The sequence below is a fragment of the Molossus molossus genome, unplaced genomic scaffold, assembly GCF_014108415.1.
Source record: "Molossus molossus isolate mMolMol1 unplaced genomic scaffold, mMolMol1.p scaffold_m16_p_10, whole genome shotgun sequence".
In the NCBI taxonomy this organism is placed as follows: domain Eukaryota; kingdom Metazoa; phylum Chordata; class Mammalia; order Chiroptera; family Molossidae; genus Molossus; species Molossus molossus.
In genome coordinates this window covers 21,299,780-21,315,849 of record NW_023425345.1, presented here as the reverse complement: position 1 = coordinate 21,315,849, position 16,070 = coordinate 21,299,780, and the positions used below count along the sequence as shown (strand labels likewise).

Genomic DNA, 16,070 nt, shown 5'->3' with positions numbered 1-16,070 from the left:
CTTGCGATCATCATGCCTTATCTCAGTGATATTCACAACAATACTCTTAGAATCATCCTCCAGCCTGGCAGTTGAGCATCGACCCATGCACCAAGAGGTCGCAGGTTTGATTCCCAGTCAGGGCACATGCCCAGGTTGTGGGCCAATCCCCAGCGGGGGGCGTGCAGGAGGCACAGATGGATGTTCTCTCTCATCGATGTTTCTTTTTTTTTCTTTCTTTTTTTTTTTTTTTTGTGGTATGTGCTCCTAGCAGAAACCGAACCCGGGACTCTCTGGTCCGCAGGCCAACGCTCAACCGCTGAGCCAAACTGGCCAGGGCATCTCTCATTGATGTTTCTATCTCTCCCTCTTACTTCCTCTGTCTCTAAAAATCAATAAAGGAAAAAAAAAAAAAAAGAATCATCCACTTTCCAGGAAAGAGACTGAGGAAGCTGGCCCGTGGTCACACTCCTAGTGTTTTAAGCAGAGTCCAGAGCCAGGTCTGTCTGAGTGTGAAAGTAGAGCTTTTATTCACACACACACACACACATACACACACACTACTCCCTGCCCACCTCCCTCTCTCCCGCGTCTGCCCTTCCTGCCAGACGGAGTTAGGGACCCTCACACAGTGATCCTAGGGGCTTTATTTACAAATGTCAAAGGGTCTGGCCGGGCCTGGAGCTTTGCTGGGCTATATACAGGGTCTGGGAGAGGGAGACAATCATTTAAATTACAATGGAGTTGAGCAGGCAGCTCCTAGGTTCAGGCTGTGGATGTTCTCTGGAGGCTTCTCTACAGGGATTGGGGCTAAGGCTGCAGAGAAAAGGGAGTAAGGGAGAAAGGGGGTGGCTGGAACCTGGGGAGAGGGGACAAGAGCAGGTCTAGGGACAGCTGGGAAGGGCAGAGTGAGGCTGCCATCCATCCAGGGTAAGCACCAGAGCCAGAGGACACTGGAGCAGAGCAGGGCAGAGGGGCCATACCATGGCCACCTCAGGATGGTGCCCAACTCATTTCCTCTTGAGGGAGCCCTTGCTCTTGTCCTTGTCCGCTGACCGCTGCTTCTTCACCTTCTCCTCCTTCTTGTTCTTACTGTGCAGGTTCTCATACACATCCTCCCTGTGTCTGCAGGGGGGTGGACAAATGTGAGCAGTTGGCACAAGTCAGGAGACTGCAGGGTTACCCAGCACCAGCAGCCCCTCTGGGTCACTCTACCTCACAGGTAAGTAAACTGAGGCCAGGAAAGTGAGGGCACTCAGGAAATACTAAACACAGGTAGTAAGAACCAAGTCTGACCTTGACCCCAGGTCTCCTCAACAGTAGCATTGGTGCTCTCTAGAAAGGGAGGGTCAAGCTGGGAAGGAGAAAGGGGTGGATGCAGGGAGGTGGCAGGCAGGGAGGGGTCACTCACTTGGAGGAGGTGCGAAAGGCCTGGGCATGGGCGTTCTTCATGGCTGGGGGGTAGGAGATGTTCCCATACTCTGACTCCTGGCCCTTCTGGGACTGTAGACAGAAGTGTGGTGGGAGGGCGGTGGTGTCAACAGGACTAGATGATACCCAACTGCCCTCCGCAGCCCCCCCAGGCCCTGCTGGGCACGAACCTGTATGACCTCCAGCTTCTTCTTGGTGGTTTCAATGAACTGGGCAATGGCCACGTAGATGAACTTGTACTGTGCCTCCGTCTGCACCATGCCCGAGCGCTGTGCCCGCACCATCTGGATCGTCTTCTGGATGTCAATGTCACAGTCCAGCCCTGAGAAGGGATGGCAGTTGGACCTCAGGCCCAGGTGGAGGTGGACATCGAGGAGCTAGATGCTCACCCACCCTCCCGCCTGCATTCCCCACAGGCAACCCTCACCCTTGGTGGTGATGCTCTCCATGAGCATGTCGATGACAATGATGGTGCCTGTGCGGCCAATGCCCGCGCTGGGGAGAGAAGGGGTGCCATCAAAGGCCAGGTCCACACCTCCCCAGAGCTCAGCTCCAGCTATCACTCTCTTTCCACTTCCCCCACTCCCTGCCTCAACTGCTCATTTCTGACCAGTGGTAGCTGCCCACCTCAGAAGGTCCGCGACCCCCAGTCCCACCACCATCCTGCCTACCTCCCCGGACCCCCTCTCAAACTCTCGGCCTGATGGAGGCCTTCCCCTTCTCCCTTCGAAAGTTATATCTGGAGCTTCTTTCTTCAGGGCTTCATTTCCCTCTTTCTTCAGACCCTCATGGCAGGAAAAGGGCAGCCCTCAGACAGTGGGGTGCAGGGCACACAGGAGAGGCGGAGGAGCAGTGCAGCGGGAAGTCTCCCTTCCTCCCCCACCCTCTGCCTCCGCCCTTGGGCAAACAGAACCCAGGAACCTCAGGACCCCACATGGACCTCAGTCCTGCCCCTTCACTGGGCCTGTCAGGCTGCTGCCCTGACTCGCGCTAATTTCAAACCCAGATTGTCAAAAAATAACCCCCTCACCCACTTCCTTCCTGTAATGTCTAAATAAAGGACATGGGGATTTCAAGAATTGGGTGAGTGTGGGGGGTGGGCAGCAGGAGAGCCGTTCCTGGGGATGGGCCTGCCTCAGGGAGCAGAGCATGGGGCACCTCTAGATCCAGGCCACCCAGCCCTGCCCGAGGAAAAGCAGGTGCTGGTGGGGAGTCGAGGCTCTCGCAGCCCAGCTCACATGGAGGAAGCAGGAAGAGAAGAGCACAGAGCAGGCTTCTATTCCCTCGTTCCCTGGCAGCTCCCATTCTGAGGGTTTACTATATGCCATCCACAGTGACAGGCTCTCATTTAATCCTCACCACAGCCCTGTGAGACCCGAATTATAGTTGAGGAACCTGAGGGTCAGCGAAGTAAAGTAATTTGTCCAAGGTCACCCAGCCAGAGAGTGCAGGAGCTGGGATTTAAACCAGCCGCCTCTGGCCTGCACCCTGTGCCCACTGCCGCCATGTACCCAGGCCAGGCCGGCTGGGGCAGCTTGGCTGCAGGGCTCTGCCCCTCGGACCTGATGGGATCCTGCTCCTCCTTGCTGAACCCCTGCCTCCCCACAGGAATGAGGTCTCCTGATCATAAACATGAGGGTTTCCACTGCAGCTAGCGATACTTATGCTCCTCCCGAAGATATCACCCATCTCTGCACGCTCTAGGGCCAAGTTGGGGGCACTTGGTTGGGAAGGGAGACTAGGAGCAGCAATGAAGAAGCCCCCCTCACTCACAGAGCTACAGATGGTAAAAGAGAAGGGATGAGGAACCACACTGCCCCCACATGGAGGGTGTTGGGGCCAAGGAGAAATGGGCTGAGTGGGCCAGTGCAAGAAAACGAGGAGCGGGACCTAGGGCTGTTGTGAGCGGGACCTAGGGCTGTTGTGAGCACCAGTCTAGACTCCCCTGACCAGCTGGTGACCTGACAAGGGGCTGGGCCTGTTTCTGCATCATTCATTGTCAGGGTTGGACAAGATGGTACAACCAGGGAGGCCTCTGAAAAGGCCACCCCCAGGCACAGGATCAGACAGTGGGTTGGTTCAAGCTAAGTTCCACCCCTGGATCTGGAGCCACCAGGGAACCCAGAAAAGGCTGGGAGAAGGGGGAGACAGTACAAAGGTTAATATGTAAATTGCTTACCCTAGAGCATAGCACTTAGCAGTATTTACTTGCCAGCTACAATTTTTATGATTACTACCAATGTCTTTTTGTTTTATTGGTACGTGCCCCTAGCAGGAACCGAACCCGGGACTCTCTGGTCCAAAGGTCGACGCTCCAACCGCTGAGCCAAACCAGCCAGGGCAATTACTACTAATGTCTTTATTATTACTCTCACCTGCAATGCACGATGATAGGCCCTGCATGAGGTAGACTTTCTTGTCGCTGATTGATCTGGTCTAGGAAGCTGAGGACGCCCCCAGGCTCACTAGGGACCCCATGGTCAGGCCAGCTCAGATACTGGTAGTGCCAGATATCCCGCACCAGGTTCTCCTGGGCCGAGTACAGAGAGTCAGTGCCCCCTGCTCCCACACAGCGCTCCAACCCCCTCCCCATCAGACAAGAAAACAGGTCCAAGGAGGGCCCAGGAGGGGGCAAGGGTGGGGGACACTCACATTGTCCAGCGGGGAAACCTGTAAGGTTCGGAGTTTGTACTCTGCTGTGTCATGTTCCCCACGGTTGGTTACAGTGTAGCGTCCATACACGCGCTGAGTGTCCTTCTCTGGCCAATACGGGACGCATTTGTTCTGGAAGGGAAGGTGGAGGTGGAGAATGAGGCACAGAAGCAGGCGCCAGGCAGGGTGCTCCAGGCCCTGTTCTAGGTCCTGATTCCCGGTGCTGGCCCAGTCAACATGGCTGACATGAATGGATGAACTAGCCAAGAGTCAGTCTTAGGCTCCAGTGCTGAGTCCTGACCACCCACCTAACCTTACAGGTCATCCAGTGCACACCGGCTGGTACCCACACTGCACCTGAAGCTGTGCACACAAGGCAGGAGTTACAAATACAAGTAAGACGACGGCTGTACCCCTGTGCCTCCCGGAGCTCACAGAGAGACAGGTGGACAGGGAAAACATGGAGCAAGGAGGAAGGAGAGGCTAATTCTCCCTCTAGGTTATGGAGGAAATCAGAGATGGCTTCACAGAGGAGGGAGCATTTGAACTGGGTCTTCACAAGTGAGTGTGTCAGGCAGAGATAGTGTGGAGACAGGAAGTCGTTTCCCAGCAGCAAACGAGCTTGTGCAAAGGCACAGAAACCTGAAAGAGCCTGGCCCATGGGAGGCAGTGGATGTTACAGAGAAGCTACCAGGCCTTGAGCGCCAAGTCTTAGAGTGTGACTGTCCTGAAGGCAACTGGGAGCCACTGAAGGGTTTTAGTGAGAGAGCAACGTGATACAGTCCGTGGTTTGGACGGGAGCACTCTGACTCCAGTACAGAGGGTTTTGCGCAGCGTGAGAGTGAGGGGCCGATTCCAGGGTGATTTATGAGGCAGAGGGACAAGAGGATAGGAACAGGTGGTGGAGGGGCGTGCAGAATGTTCACTTTAAGACACTTTAAGGCAGAAGGCTCATTTAAAACCTGAGTCTGGTGGTCAGGAGAGCCCAAGGCTGGAAGCAGGGATCTGGGAGTCAGGGTGTACCTAAGACTGTCTCTGTGCCTGTTTCCCAACAAGGGTTGGACCCTTCCCCTCTGAGGTGTCTTTCTGCCCTGGCAATTCTTCGGGTTATTGGTGGTGGACAATGAGTACTGGGGTGTGGGAATCAGGGGACAGAGAGAAGCTCGGCCCTACCCGGCCTTTCTCCACCTCCCGGGTGGTCATGACGATGACGCGGGTGTTCTCCTGCCATGTCATCTGCCAGAAGTCATTGACCGTGGCCTCCAGGCAGCCCTGGCTGGCAATGTAGGTCTTAGAGTTCTCGTCGGGGCCTAGCAGCTGGTTCTGGATGCAAGTGCAGAGAGACACATACCAAGACTGTGAGCCTCTTGGCCCAGAACACGCCCTTTGCCCCCCACCCACCCACACAGGTCGTCAGCTTTCGCTTTGCCCGTGCACCTCTGGACCTGGTGCCCCCTCTGAGATGGGGAATCCCCAGGGCCCAACTTCTCCTCCTGTATGACTGGTGGGTAACACCGACCTTGATGTAGTTGGCATTGATGTAGTCGGACCCAGGGATGTTACTGTCACGTCCCTGCAGGATCACTCGGCTGTGGTCAACTGAGAGTGAGCAGAGAGAAAGCAAGAAGGGCCTGGGTCAGCAGGAACTCACCAGCCCCTGGGGCAGACCCTTCCTAAGCTCACAGGCCGTTCTTGTCTGAGAAGCCATGAGGCTCCCGGAGCACTGTGGGTGGGCAGAGGTCTGCAGGTGAGGGTGGAGGTTTCAGAGGAAGGGCAGCGGTGAGGGCAGTGGGTGCCGGAGGCTTTGCTGGGAGGAGCAGAGGCTTTTTGAAGGAGAGGAGGTTCTACTGTGTGGGTGGAAGGTGGATCCTCCCTGACATGGGGGTAGAGACCCTATGAGATGGCGGAGATTGGTTAAGGGAAGGAGAATCTCCTGGGTGGATGGATATTGCTTGGGAGGGGAGGGACGGAGGCTGTGGTGGGGTGCTTACATGGGAGAATGTTCTTGTAACGGTTCTTGCTCTTGTTTTCTGGTCGCTGCCCTTCCAGCCGCTCATGCAGGTTCTTCACCTCCTGCTTCTGCAGACTCTGAGGGGCGAGAGGGATCAGTGGAGCACCAGCCCCCAAGAGGGGTGTCCATGGGGAAGATAACATGGGGCAGATCAGTATCAGGGGTGGAGCAAGAGAGGGAGTGGGGTCTGTCTGGCACCCCATGTTGGTCACCCTGATGGTCCCCATCACGCACATCGAACTCTTCCCAGAAGCCAGCTTTGGCTGTGTCCTCCGACTCCTGCTTCTTGTTCAGTTCCAAGACCCGGTTCTCAATGTCAGCCGCATTCACCCGCGTGGCATAGTATGGCTGGGGCGGGCAAGGGTGAGAAGTCAGTGACTTCCAGACCTCAGAGGCTCATGAGTCTGAGAGACTGCTCAGGGGAAGGAAGGAGGTAGCCAGGCCCACCTCTCACCTGCCGCAGGTAGACAAAGGCGCCTGAGGCCTCCTCAATCCCCGTCCTCTTGAAATGCTCCACCAAGTCTGTGAGGCTGTCAAAGGTCTCTGAACCACCCACCGTGTAGCGTCCACCCTGAGGGAGATCAAGTCAGGCCACCCTGCAGGGCCCTAGTCTCCCTCCCTCAACCCCCTGCCTTGGTCTGGAACCTGGATGACCCTCCCCACCACCCACCCTATGAACACAGATGGGAACCCCAGCAAGATGCCTCCCCCTCTGCCTGGCTGTCTTACCTCGCACATGACCTTGATATGGGTGACTCTGAGTGGGGAGCCTGGGCCAGCTTTGGGCTGGTCACTGAGCACAGACAGCACAAAATCTCCAGGCTGGCTGAGACTCTCACGCACAAGAAATGTCCAGGGCTCACCCTTGGCCTGCAGCAGTGTCTCTGCATGCCCCCCAGACATGTGGCCATGGTACCACCTAGAAAGAGGCAGCATCAGGGAAGATGAGTCCTGGGCCGAGAGACAGTTACTGAGCAGAGAGGCTCACAGAGAGGGACAGGGAAACTGATTACCTGCGATGTGCCAGGCACTGAGCTAGATGCTTCCAAACCCACCACCATATTTAGGTCCATTACTCACGAAAACACCGAGAGGTAGGTACCACCCCCATTTTACAGATGAGGAAACTGAGGCTGGCGATTGCACACTAGCCCAAGGCCCTTGCTGATAAGAGTGCTAACCAGGTCCACTTCTGGAAGTTTAAGACAAAGGCAGAAAGGCAGGCCATATCCAGAATATTTGGAAGAGAGAAACCCAGGAAGGGTCTCCATGAAAGACAGGGCTAGGCTAGGGAAAGAGGAGAGACCCAGAGAAATGCAGACAAAGGTCAAACCACAGAGAGCCATGGAGATGGGAGAGACGGAAGTCACCAGGGAGGCATGATGGAACTCCCCCAGGAAGGCGAGGAAGACAGACAACCGTCTGGGGAGAGTGGTTTAGGGGGCTCTGGGGTGCCCAGGATGATGCCATTGAAGAGGAGGCTGGGGTTCAGAGGGGCTCAAAGGTGCAGAAAGCAGAACTAGGACCTTTCCCCTAAGCACACCCCCTTCCCAGGAGGAAACTGTAGCCCCACAATGCCCAGCCCCACAGGAAACCACGTGATGGAAAAAACACAAAACTCCTTCTGGGGAGAGAGTGAGAAGTGAGGTTGTGAGGTTTCCTCAGCCCAGGGACCTTAGGGGGGGGTGGCATTTTCCAACCGCAAGGATGGGGGGAAAGAGGGCATCTCACTCCAACCCAGAGAAGACCACAGCTCAGAAACCTTCAACGTCGCCTGGCCTGTCCAGGAACCCCTGGGCCACCCCATCCCACTACTCTGGGATAGGCCAGGGCCCCAGGGCAATGAGGAGGGGTCAAACCCTCTTCCCCCAGGCCCCAGGATGAGGAAGTTTCCATGCAAATGTCAGGCTGACCACAGGCACAAAGCTAGCCATCAAGGGGACAAATGCAAATTCCTGTGGAGGGGGAGGGGCCACAGTCAAGGCAGGAACAGAGGTTTGGAGAAAGAGCCTCCCACACAAACTTCCAGGGTCAGGGGTGAGCCCAGAGCATCCAGGCATGGGTAACCAAAAGGGCCTCTTAGAGTCAGCTTCCCTGGTCGACCACCCCCAGCCCCAGCTCTGCTGTTCTCCTGCTTCTCCCAAGTGCCGTGAACCCAGGTCTCAGCCTCCTCCCAAGGGTGTCTGCTCAGTGCCTCCTTCCTTCTCCCAGCTCAGTACCCAAGCTACTGCTTCTCTACAGTCTGGTAACACCATTCTCTCCCAGCAAGGCAGAGGGTGGCTGTGGGCAGAAAGAGGGCAGGAGTTTGAGGGTCTGGGTGACAAGCCCCCATGCACACTGCAGATGGGGTGTAGGAACAGGGTGAGAAAATAGGAAGGAGGGCAACCGTGGGCAAGCTCGTCGGCTCAGGCTCCTCTCCTAGGACGTGGGCCAATGGCTTCATATTGACGGACATGGGGCCTTCACTTCACCTCATCCAGTTCTAAGTTTCAGTCAGTGACTTGAACAAAAATACTGATGCAAGTTGGGAGGCATACATCTCAGAAACACTGTCAACTGACAGAATCAAGGTTCAGAATCATTTCAACAATCAATACACAAGTACAGTACGAGGGCAAGTTGGCTTGGCCCGAGGAGTGTGGGGGTAAAAAACCCTAGAGTCTTTCAGCTGCCCTTCACCTTCACAGGAGCTGTCATTGAGCTGCAGCTGCTAAAATGAGCCACCTGTGATGCTGAGTGTTCAGGTGCCACCACCTCCCACCCAGGCTTTGGCGAGACCACTGAGGAGTGTTCAGCCCAGCTCTGGGGCCACATTTTTGGAGCCAGAGGGAAATGCCTTGAGCATTACCCTGTGCCCAGGTACTAGGTCCTTACACATGTGACCACATCACACAGTGATGCCCTACCCGGCCCCATTCCCTCTAGTTTGCTAAGATGAGGCAGGAAGTGTCCTCATAGACATGTTCCCTGTGCTCCTTCTCAATAGCCACCTCTCACTGTAGTAACCTGTCCTGGAGGAAGGAATGGTTACAGGAAGTTAGATTCAGTTCCATAGAAGGAAGAAGAACTTTCTAACAACAAAGCTGGCCACAAGGAGCAGCCTCTCTGTCACCAGTAAGGCCTGGGTTGCCAGCAGACAGGGACCCTGAAGAAGGACAAGGTGACCTCTTGCTTCCTCAAGGGTAGATAGAAAGGGGTGGGAGGTTAGTCCCCGGAGACAGCCCCAGGGTCACATGGAGGAAAGGGGGCCACAGAGCCCTGAGAAGGAGCAGGAATGGGCAGACACTGACAGTTATGCCCCTCACCTCTCACTGGTCGGGTCAGAGCAGTTAAGCGGGTACTTGAGGTGGATGATGGTGCCATCTCGGTCCTGCAGGACGCCGTGCTGCTGCGTGTAGTACTCCACTAGCTCCGTCAGTGTCGCAAACTTCTCCCCTCCATACAGGTCATAGAAATCCCCTGAGTTCTGGATCCGAATATGGGTCACCTGATCCCCTACCCTGCAGGACACCAGGCAGTGAGGCCAGTGGGTGCAGGGGTAGAGGTGGGGATAGGTGAAGGATGGGCTGAGGTCCTGAGTCTGGAGCACACGCAGGATGGGGTGGACACAGACAGGGACAGAGGACATGTGGGGCTGGGGCTGGGGAGCTGGCACTGCCATGAGAGAACCGGGAACAACCTGCCAAAATGTGGTCCTGGGCCGAGTTGAGGGCCACCTACCTGACAGAGAGGGAGAAGTCGCCCTGGTTCTTGCGACTGGGCCGAGCCAGGAAACTCCCGTGGACGCCGCGGCCCTTGAGCAGGGTCTCTGCATCCAGCCCACTGAGGTCTCGGTGAAACCACCTGGGAGGCCCAGGAGGGCGGTGAGGAGAGGTCGCACGGGCTCCAGGGTACCCATGCCTCCTGCCTACCGTGGGTCCCAGGCCCTTACCTCACCATCCTGGGGGCTCCCCAAGAGGAAGGGGGTGCAGGGAACGGGGTGGTGCCTGGGAGTCCTAGCAAGCGGAAAACAGTAGGGCTAAGCCTCAAACGCGGCCCTCAGCGCCCAGGCGGCCTCAGCACCCCTGCAGTCCTGGTTCTGGGGCTGCCACTCCAATGGCACAGGGCTGCCGACAGGGCGGGGACAGGAAGGGGCGAGGCCCCCTTGGGGGAACTCACTGTACTTCTCATTTTAGAGCAGGGGGAAGAGAAGCAGAGACGGTGGGGGTGGGGATAGGGCCCATTTCCCACATGTCTGCCATCAAAGGCCTGAGGAGCATGGCATTCCACAAATACGGACACGTGTGCCTTGCACCCTCCAGGTGAAATCATGCTTCATACATATGAACCCACACAAGCACACTCCAACTCTTCCTCCTCCATCAGCTGCTTCCACACAGCCTTCCCTGGTTCAAGCTAATAGTAATGGTCACAGTGCCCTGGCTGGTATGGCTCAGCAGTTAGGGCATCTGCCCTGGGACCAAAGTGTTTCGGGTTCAATCCCGCCTGTTGGTGTGGTGCAGGAGGCAACCAATTAATGTGTCTCTCTCACATTGATGTTTCTCTCTCTCTCTCTCTCTCTCTCTCTCTCTCTCTCTCTTCCTCCCTCCCTTTGACTCTATCTAAAAAAAAAAAAAAAATCAATGGAAAAATATCCTCAGGTGAGGAATAATAATAACGGTCACGGTGATCACTAGCATTTAATGGAATCGTACCATACGCCGGGCATTGTGCTATAACGTCCTTCACAAGCCTGTTTTACTCCACACAATAGCCCTATGAAGCAAGAACTATCTTTATCCCATTTTACAGACAAGGGACCTGAGGCTCAGGGAGTGAAGGGAACTTGCCTGAGGTCATCCAGTCAGTAAATGGCAGTGTCACAATGAAACCCAGCCTGTCTTGTTCTAAAGCCAGTGATCTCAGCTACCACATGCCAGCCTTCCGAGCTTCAAAGAACAGAGGGTGGAAGCCTCTTCTTCCACTGGGGCTGCAGCGGGAGGGGGAGAGTCCCTAACAGCCAAGACCTGTAGATGCTTACGAAGGGAGGGGTGCCCTCTCCTTCCCTGGCATACCCGTCTGAAGAGGCGTCACTGGGCAGAGGGGTGGACAGAATGACCCCTATGCAGCCTGTCAAACTTGCACCTTTTCTACTTCTCGTCCTCAGGCCTTTGTCCCCACCCTGCCCTAACCATGAAGTTGGAGCCCGGAACAGAATAGGGGGGTGGAGTTGGGGAAGCAGGTGGGGGCAGAGTTGCCAGGCCCCTATGCCTGAGCTATATCTTTGAGCCACATCTTGCCAAGGGGGTCTGGTCTGAATCAGATAGAGCTCAGGACTCTGACCAAGGGCCTGTTTCCCGGGGGCTGGAGTCAAGGTCCCTGCCATGGCTGATATTTTCAGGGCTGGTTGACTTTAAGAGGCCCTAAATACTAAAAGTTTATGATGTTCTTTGTGTGCGATTCCAAATACAAATACAAACACCACCCAACCAAAATGAGAGGAAAGAAGCCCAACAAAGAATATACAAGAAACTCATTTGATGGCTTCCACTGGAGAGGGAGACTGGGTGGCTGAAGGAGAAGGCTGGGAGGGACGTTGGCTTCTCCCTTATACCTTTTTGAAAGTTGTAGCATGGGCATGTATTACCCTTATAAGAATAATTTGGCCCTGGCCAGTTTTGCTCAGTGGTTAGAGCATTGGTCCACAAACCAGTGAGATCCGGGTTCGATTGCAGCCAAGGGCACATACCTTGGTTTGCAGTTCGTCCCTGGCTCCAGTCAGGGTCTTGTGGGAGGCAGCCAGTCACTGTCTCTCTCTCATCAATGTCTCTCTCTCTCTCCCTCCCTTCCTCCTAATCTGTCTAAAGACAAATGGAAAAATATCCTCAGGAGAAGATAAAAAAAAAAAAGGAATAATCTGACTGGGAGATAACAATTTCCAGGAAAGCTCTGGGGTACTGGTAATGCTCTACATCTTAACTGTGTGGTGTATGTAAAGGTGTGTGCTAATGTTCATCTGGCTGTATGCTTAATATTCATGCACATTATGTGTGCCATACCTCAATAAAAAATAAGGAAAGCCCAGCTGGTGTGGCTCAGTGGTTGAGCACTGACCCATGCACCAAGAGGTCACCAGTTCGATTTCCGGTCAGGGCACATGCCCAGGTTGTGGGCCCAATTCCCATTTAGGGGCATGCAGGAGGCGGCCAATTGATGTTCTCTCTCATTGATGTTTCTGTCTCTCTCTTCCTCGCTCTCTAAAAAATAATAATAATAATAAAGAAAAAAATATTTTAAATAAGGAAAAAATAACAAAGTGTAAAAGCCCAACAAAAGTCTGTTTTTCCTAGGCTAGCTACTATATAATTGTTTGAAATGTCAAACATCAATCCTGTGCTCCCTCCCAAAAAAAGGGCTTTTTTCTCCTCTTTCTGGTATTCTGGGGAACTTGACTGGCATGTTTATTACATGGTCTAACACTGACTACCCCTTCAGTCTTTTTTTTACATTTTTTAAATTGATATTTTTAGAGAGAGAGAAACATTGATTTCTTAATTATGTATTCATTGGTTGCTTCTTTTATGTGCCCTAACTGGAGATTGAACCCACAATCTTTGTGTATGGGGACAACGCTCTAACCAACTGAGCTGCTGGGCCAGGGCTCCTGCTCAGTCTTGGACAGTCACACTGAAAGACCATGAACTCCCTCCCACAGCAAGGACAGGGAGAGTGGCTGCATGGTCCACACCACCAAAGGGGGTCCACTACCAGTTTTGCTCACCTCCAAAAGTTTAAAGCTTAGCACAATGCCTCCAGCAAACAAATTCATCAATACCTATGCACGTACATGGTCACAAGTCCAGCTCCTGGACCTACACATATACCCCCAGTTTGTCATATATAGACATGCACACACTCACACACACACACACACACAATCATCCATCTATGCACACAGTCCCACTACAAGCACCTCATCACCCATGTCCATCTACACACATACCTAGTCCGGTACAAGTACCCACATGGACACACCACCCTAACCCCACACAAAGTTCCTCAGCACTGAACACCCGCTGCACCCCAGCCCCAGACCATTCTCCTTCTGGGGCATAAACTCACTTGGTAGGAAGAACCTAGCTAGGCACCCAGAAACTACTCCTGACCCACGGAAGAGGCAGGGGTTACAGTCGTCCCTCGTTTATCGTTAATCCATTCGAGACTCTAGCGGTTGCACCTGGCATTGAAGGATCCTGGGGTGCTTGAATACACAGGCCTACAGTCCATACGTACAGCAATTTTAATTTTAATTGTAATACAGGGGTGTATAATTGACTCAGACAACCGAGCGCGCACTGTATCATTTTCACTGTCTTGATCAACTTTTTAATGAATGTATTTGAAAAACCGTGATAGAGCGAAGCCGCGAAAGGCGAAGCGCGAAGTGGCGAGGGACGACTGTGTTCTGAAGGGTGTCAAGCCAAAAGACAGACACTAAGGTAAGACATACAGTCTCTGCTGTCCCTTTAACAGGGAAGTAAACACCAGCATCTTCCTTACCTTGATGTAAGCGCCCTGGTGTCTGCAGAGCACTTGTGCACGCAGCCCACCTGGGTCTCACATATCCCCGTGATACAGGGATTATTTTCCCCACCTTTTTAAGGGAGGAAAACAGCCTCGAGGAGGCTGAGAGTTACAAAAGTCTGTGCCTAAGAGTTCAGAAGATAAAATTATTCACTTGGGAAGCAGGGAGATAAAGGTAGAGATAGAGATCAGTGGTGATGCACCTAGAAGCCTAGAAGAGCAAACAAGGTGAAATAATCTCTAGAAAGTTACTGAACTGCCTCACACCTCAGCCACACCTGACAAATGGGCTTCACAGTACTAATAGTGCTAACAGCTTTTACATTACAAATTAATCCACATACCAACCCTATTCAGTAGGACTTATTAGCCCAATTTTAAAAACAGAAACTAAGGCTCAAAGACATTAACTTGTCCAAGGTCACAAGCTTATGAGTGAGAAGGGGGACAGACCAAAGCTATTTGACCCCAAAGCCTGTTGATCTTCCCCGCACATTGACCACAGGTACTGGTGGAGCAGACTTCAATGGGGTGGGGGTGCTGGCAGGCCCACAGTGGAAGCTGGAGGGCGGGTGCTCTTGCAGAAGCCACTCCAAGGTGGCAGGCACAGGACCCACTGGAGCGGGGTTGGGGGGCGAGCAGAGCAGGGAGGCTGCTGCGAAGCTGCTCTGAGGCTGGGACCTGTTGCAGAGTCATACAAGGCCAGGCTGAGGAACCAAAGAAGGATTCTGCACCAGGAGAGGCCTTACTAACCACCAGGTAGGGAAACCATCATGGCAGAAGTATGGAAGGGTGCAGGGACAAGAAGACTAGATAAGAACCCTATCAGTGGGGCTGACAATTACAAGGTGTGCACTGGGAAAGGCAGCACAAATGGAAAAGAAAGGGGTGATCAATCCACCAACTCACCAACACTCCAAGCAGGTCTTCACTATAAGATCCAAACTCCCAACAGGCCTGCCTGGGCCCTGCCTTCCTCTCCGCCAGTTTACCCTGCTTCAGGCACACTGTCCTGTGTCACTGTTCCCACAGCAAGGACTCTCCGTCATCATTCCCTCTGCCCAGGGGCGTTTGGCTGGCTCTTCTGCACCATCCAAGTCTCAGCTCACTTGTACCTTCTTCAGGGAAGCCCTCCCTGATCCCTCCTGCTAGTGATGCCATCGGCAGCCCCAGTCACCTGCTAGCATATGAAGCTGTTTCTTTTCACTTCTGAGAATCTGAAATTCTCCCATTTATTGGGTTCTTTGTGTAGTCTGTGGCCTCCCACTGAAATGAAGCTCCATAAGAGCAGGGACTATGTCCATCCTGTCCACCACAATATTGCCAGAACCTTAAAAAGTACCTGGCACACAATAGATGCTCACCATGTGTCTGTTGTATGAAGGATGCAGGGGAGGGGAAGTAAAGAAGTGAAAGAAAGTGGAACGAAGGCAAGCTTTCTCAGGTTTGCCTTTCAGACACATTATGTTTCAGGTGATGTGGGCTACCCAGGGGACAGGTCTTACTTAAGCAGAGAGCAGAAGCAGAAACAGGGAATCAGAGGATGGAGAGAGAAATGCAATGGCGAGAATAAATACACATCTGTCAGGGAAAAGTGCCAGAGAAGGGAGGGAGTCCCCCCTCCAGCAGGAGCATGAATGAGCCTGGAGTTCCTCAAAACTTGAGGATAGGGACAGGATGCAGACCCAGAGCAGGGAGCAGTGACAGATTGCACTGATGGTCACACACCTGTCAGGAGTGAGCATGAACCTTGCCCCTCCCTCCAAACTAACAGGAGACTGTAACACCCAAGTGGAGCAGGGGACTTACCCACGGGACAGCATCTCCCCAGAGAGATGGGGGAGTCACAGACAGAGGGCCACGGGGTGGGGCTGAGCCCAAAATGCAGCTTTGCAGTGGCCCAAACCTGGTGAAGAATGCTCTGAACTCTGCCACTTCCTCCTCGATGATTCTACCAGGCCAATGATACCACAGGAACAAGCCCCTGTACTAATGATCCCCATAAAAGGGACAGGTGGGGTGGGGCTGGCCTCAAACCGCCCACAGCAGCCTGCTTTTCCTTCCAGCCCTACTTCTCCGTCAGTTGGTGGAGAGTCCAGGGCCTGCCTGCCTGCCTGTCCAGGGCCTCCTTCCACCGGGAGGGGAGGAGTCACCTGGAGCTCCACCTGGAGCTCAAGCTGACAAGGCAGCAGGAGGGTGGGTGGGGCAAGAACCAGGAAGTAACCCTGGCCAAGTGAACAACCACCAATGGGGGAACATCTTGGGCCACAGCCACCAAGGGGCCTCAGGAAAAGCCCAGGAAACCCCACTCCTCAGCAGAGGTGCTGCCAGGGCAGGCCCAACCACCCAAAGTGTTGAGGGGCGTGTCCACCCTCCTACCCTGCCCTGTAGCAGGATTGGGCCCAGCAAGAGCAAAGGAAGGATCTGGACAGGG

At 54.0% G+C, this 16,070-nt stretch overlaps 1 protein-coding gene across 2 annotated transcripts; it reads right to left on the bottom strand.

Annotated features, from left to right (window-relative positions):
* Positions 1 to 608: 608 nt before the first annotated feature.
* PTPN6 (protein tyrosine phosphatase non-receptor type 6) lies at positions 609 to 15,771 on the bottom strand. Of its 2 annotated transcripts, none has more exons than XM_036251335.1 (15): positions 15,446 to 15,771; positions 9,794 to 9,916; positions 9,379 to 9,573; positions 6,803 to 6,992; positions 6,528 to 6,644; positions 6,308 to 6,421; positions 6,054 to 6,150; positions 5,582 to 5,661; positions 5,236 to 5,385; positions 4,063 to 4,194; positions 3,786 to 3,940; positions 1,838 to 1,905; positions 1,581 to 1,732; positions 1,391 to 1,482; positions 609 to 1,104 (listed from the first exon to the last, which is right to left on the bottom strand). In XM_036251335.1, the coding sequence occupies exons 1-15, from the start codon at positions 15,457 to 15,459 to the stop codon at positions 990 to 992; spliced, it is 1,794 nt and encodes a 597-aa protein (XP_036107228.1). In that variant the 5' UTR covers positions 15,460 to 15,771; the 3' UTR covers positions 609 to 989. The 2 variants fall into 2 exon arrangements, with proteins under 2 accessions (XP_036107228.1, XP_036107229.1); XM_036251336.1 differs by lacking the exon at positions 15,446 to 15,771 and adding an exon at positions 10,005 to 10,203.
* Between the last annotated feature and the right edge of the window lie 299 nt (positions 15,772 to 16,070).

Excerpts from the sequence above, each read along its gene's own strand:
- PTPN6 (XM_036251335.1), bottom strand. Across the intron at positions 5,662-6,053 it reads TTACAAGAACATTCTCCCAT|TTGACCACAGCCGAGTGATC; the intron begins GTAAGCACCCCA and ends GCTCACTCTCAG. Across the intron at positions 3,941-4,062 it reads AGGTTTCCCCGCTGGACAAT|GAGAACCTGGTGCGGGATAT; the intron begins GTGAGTGTCCCC and ends TACTCGGCCCAG.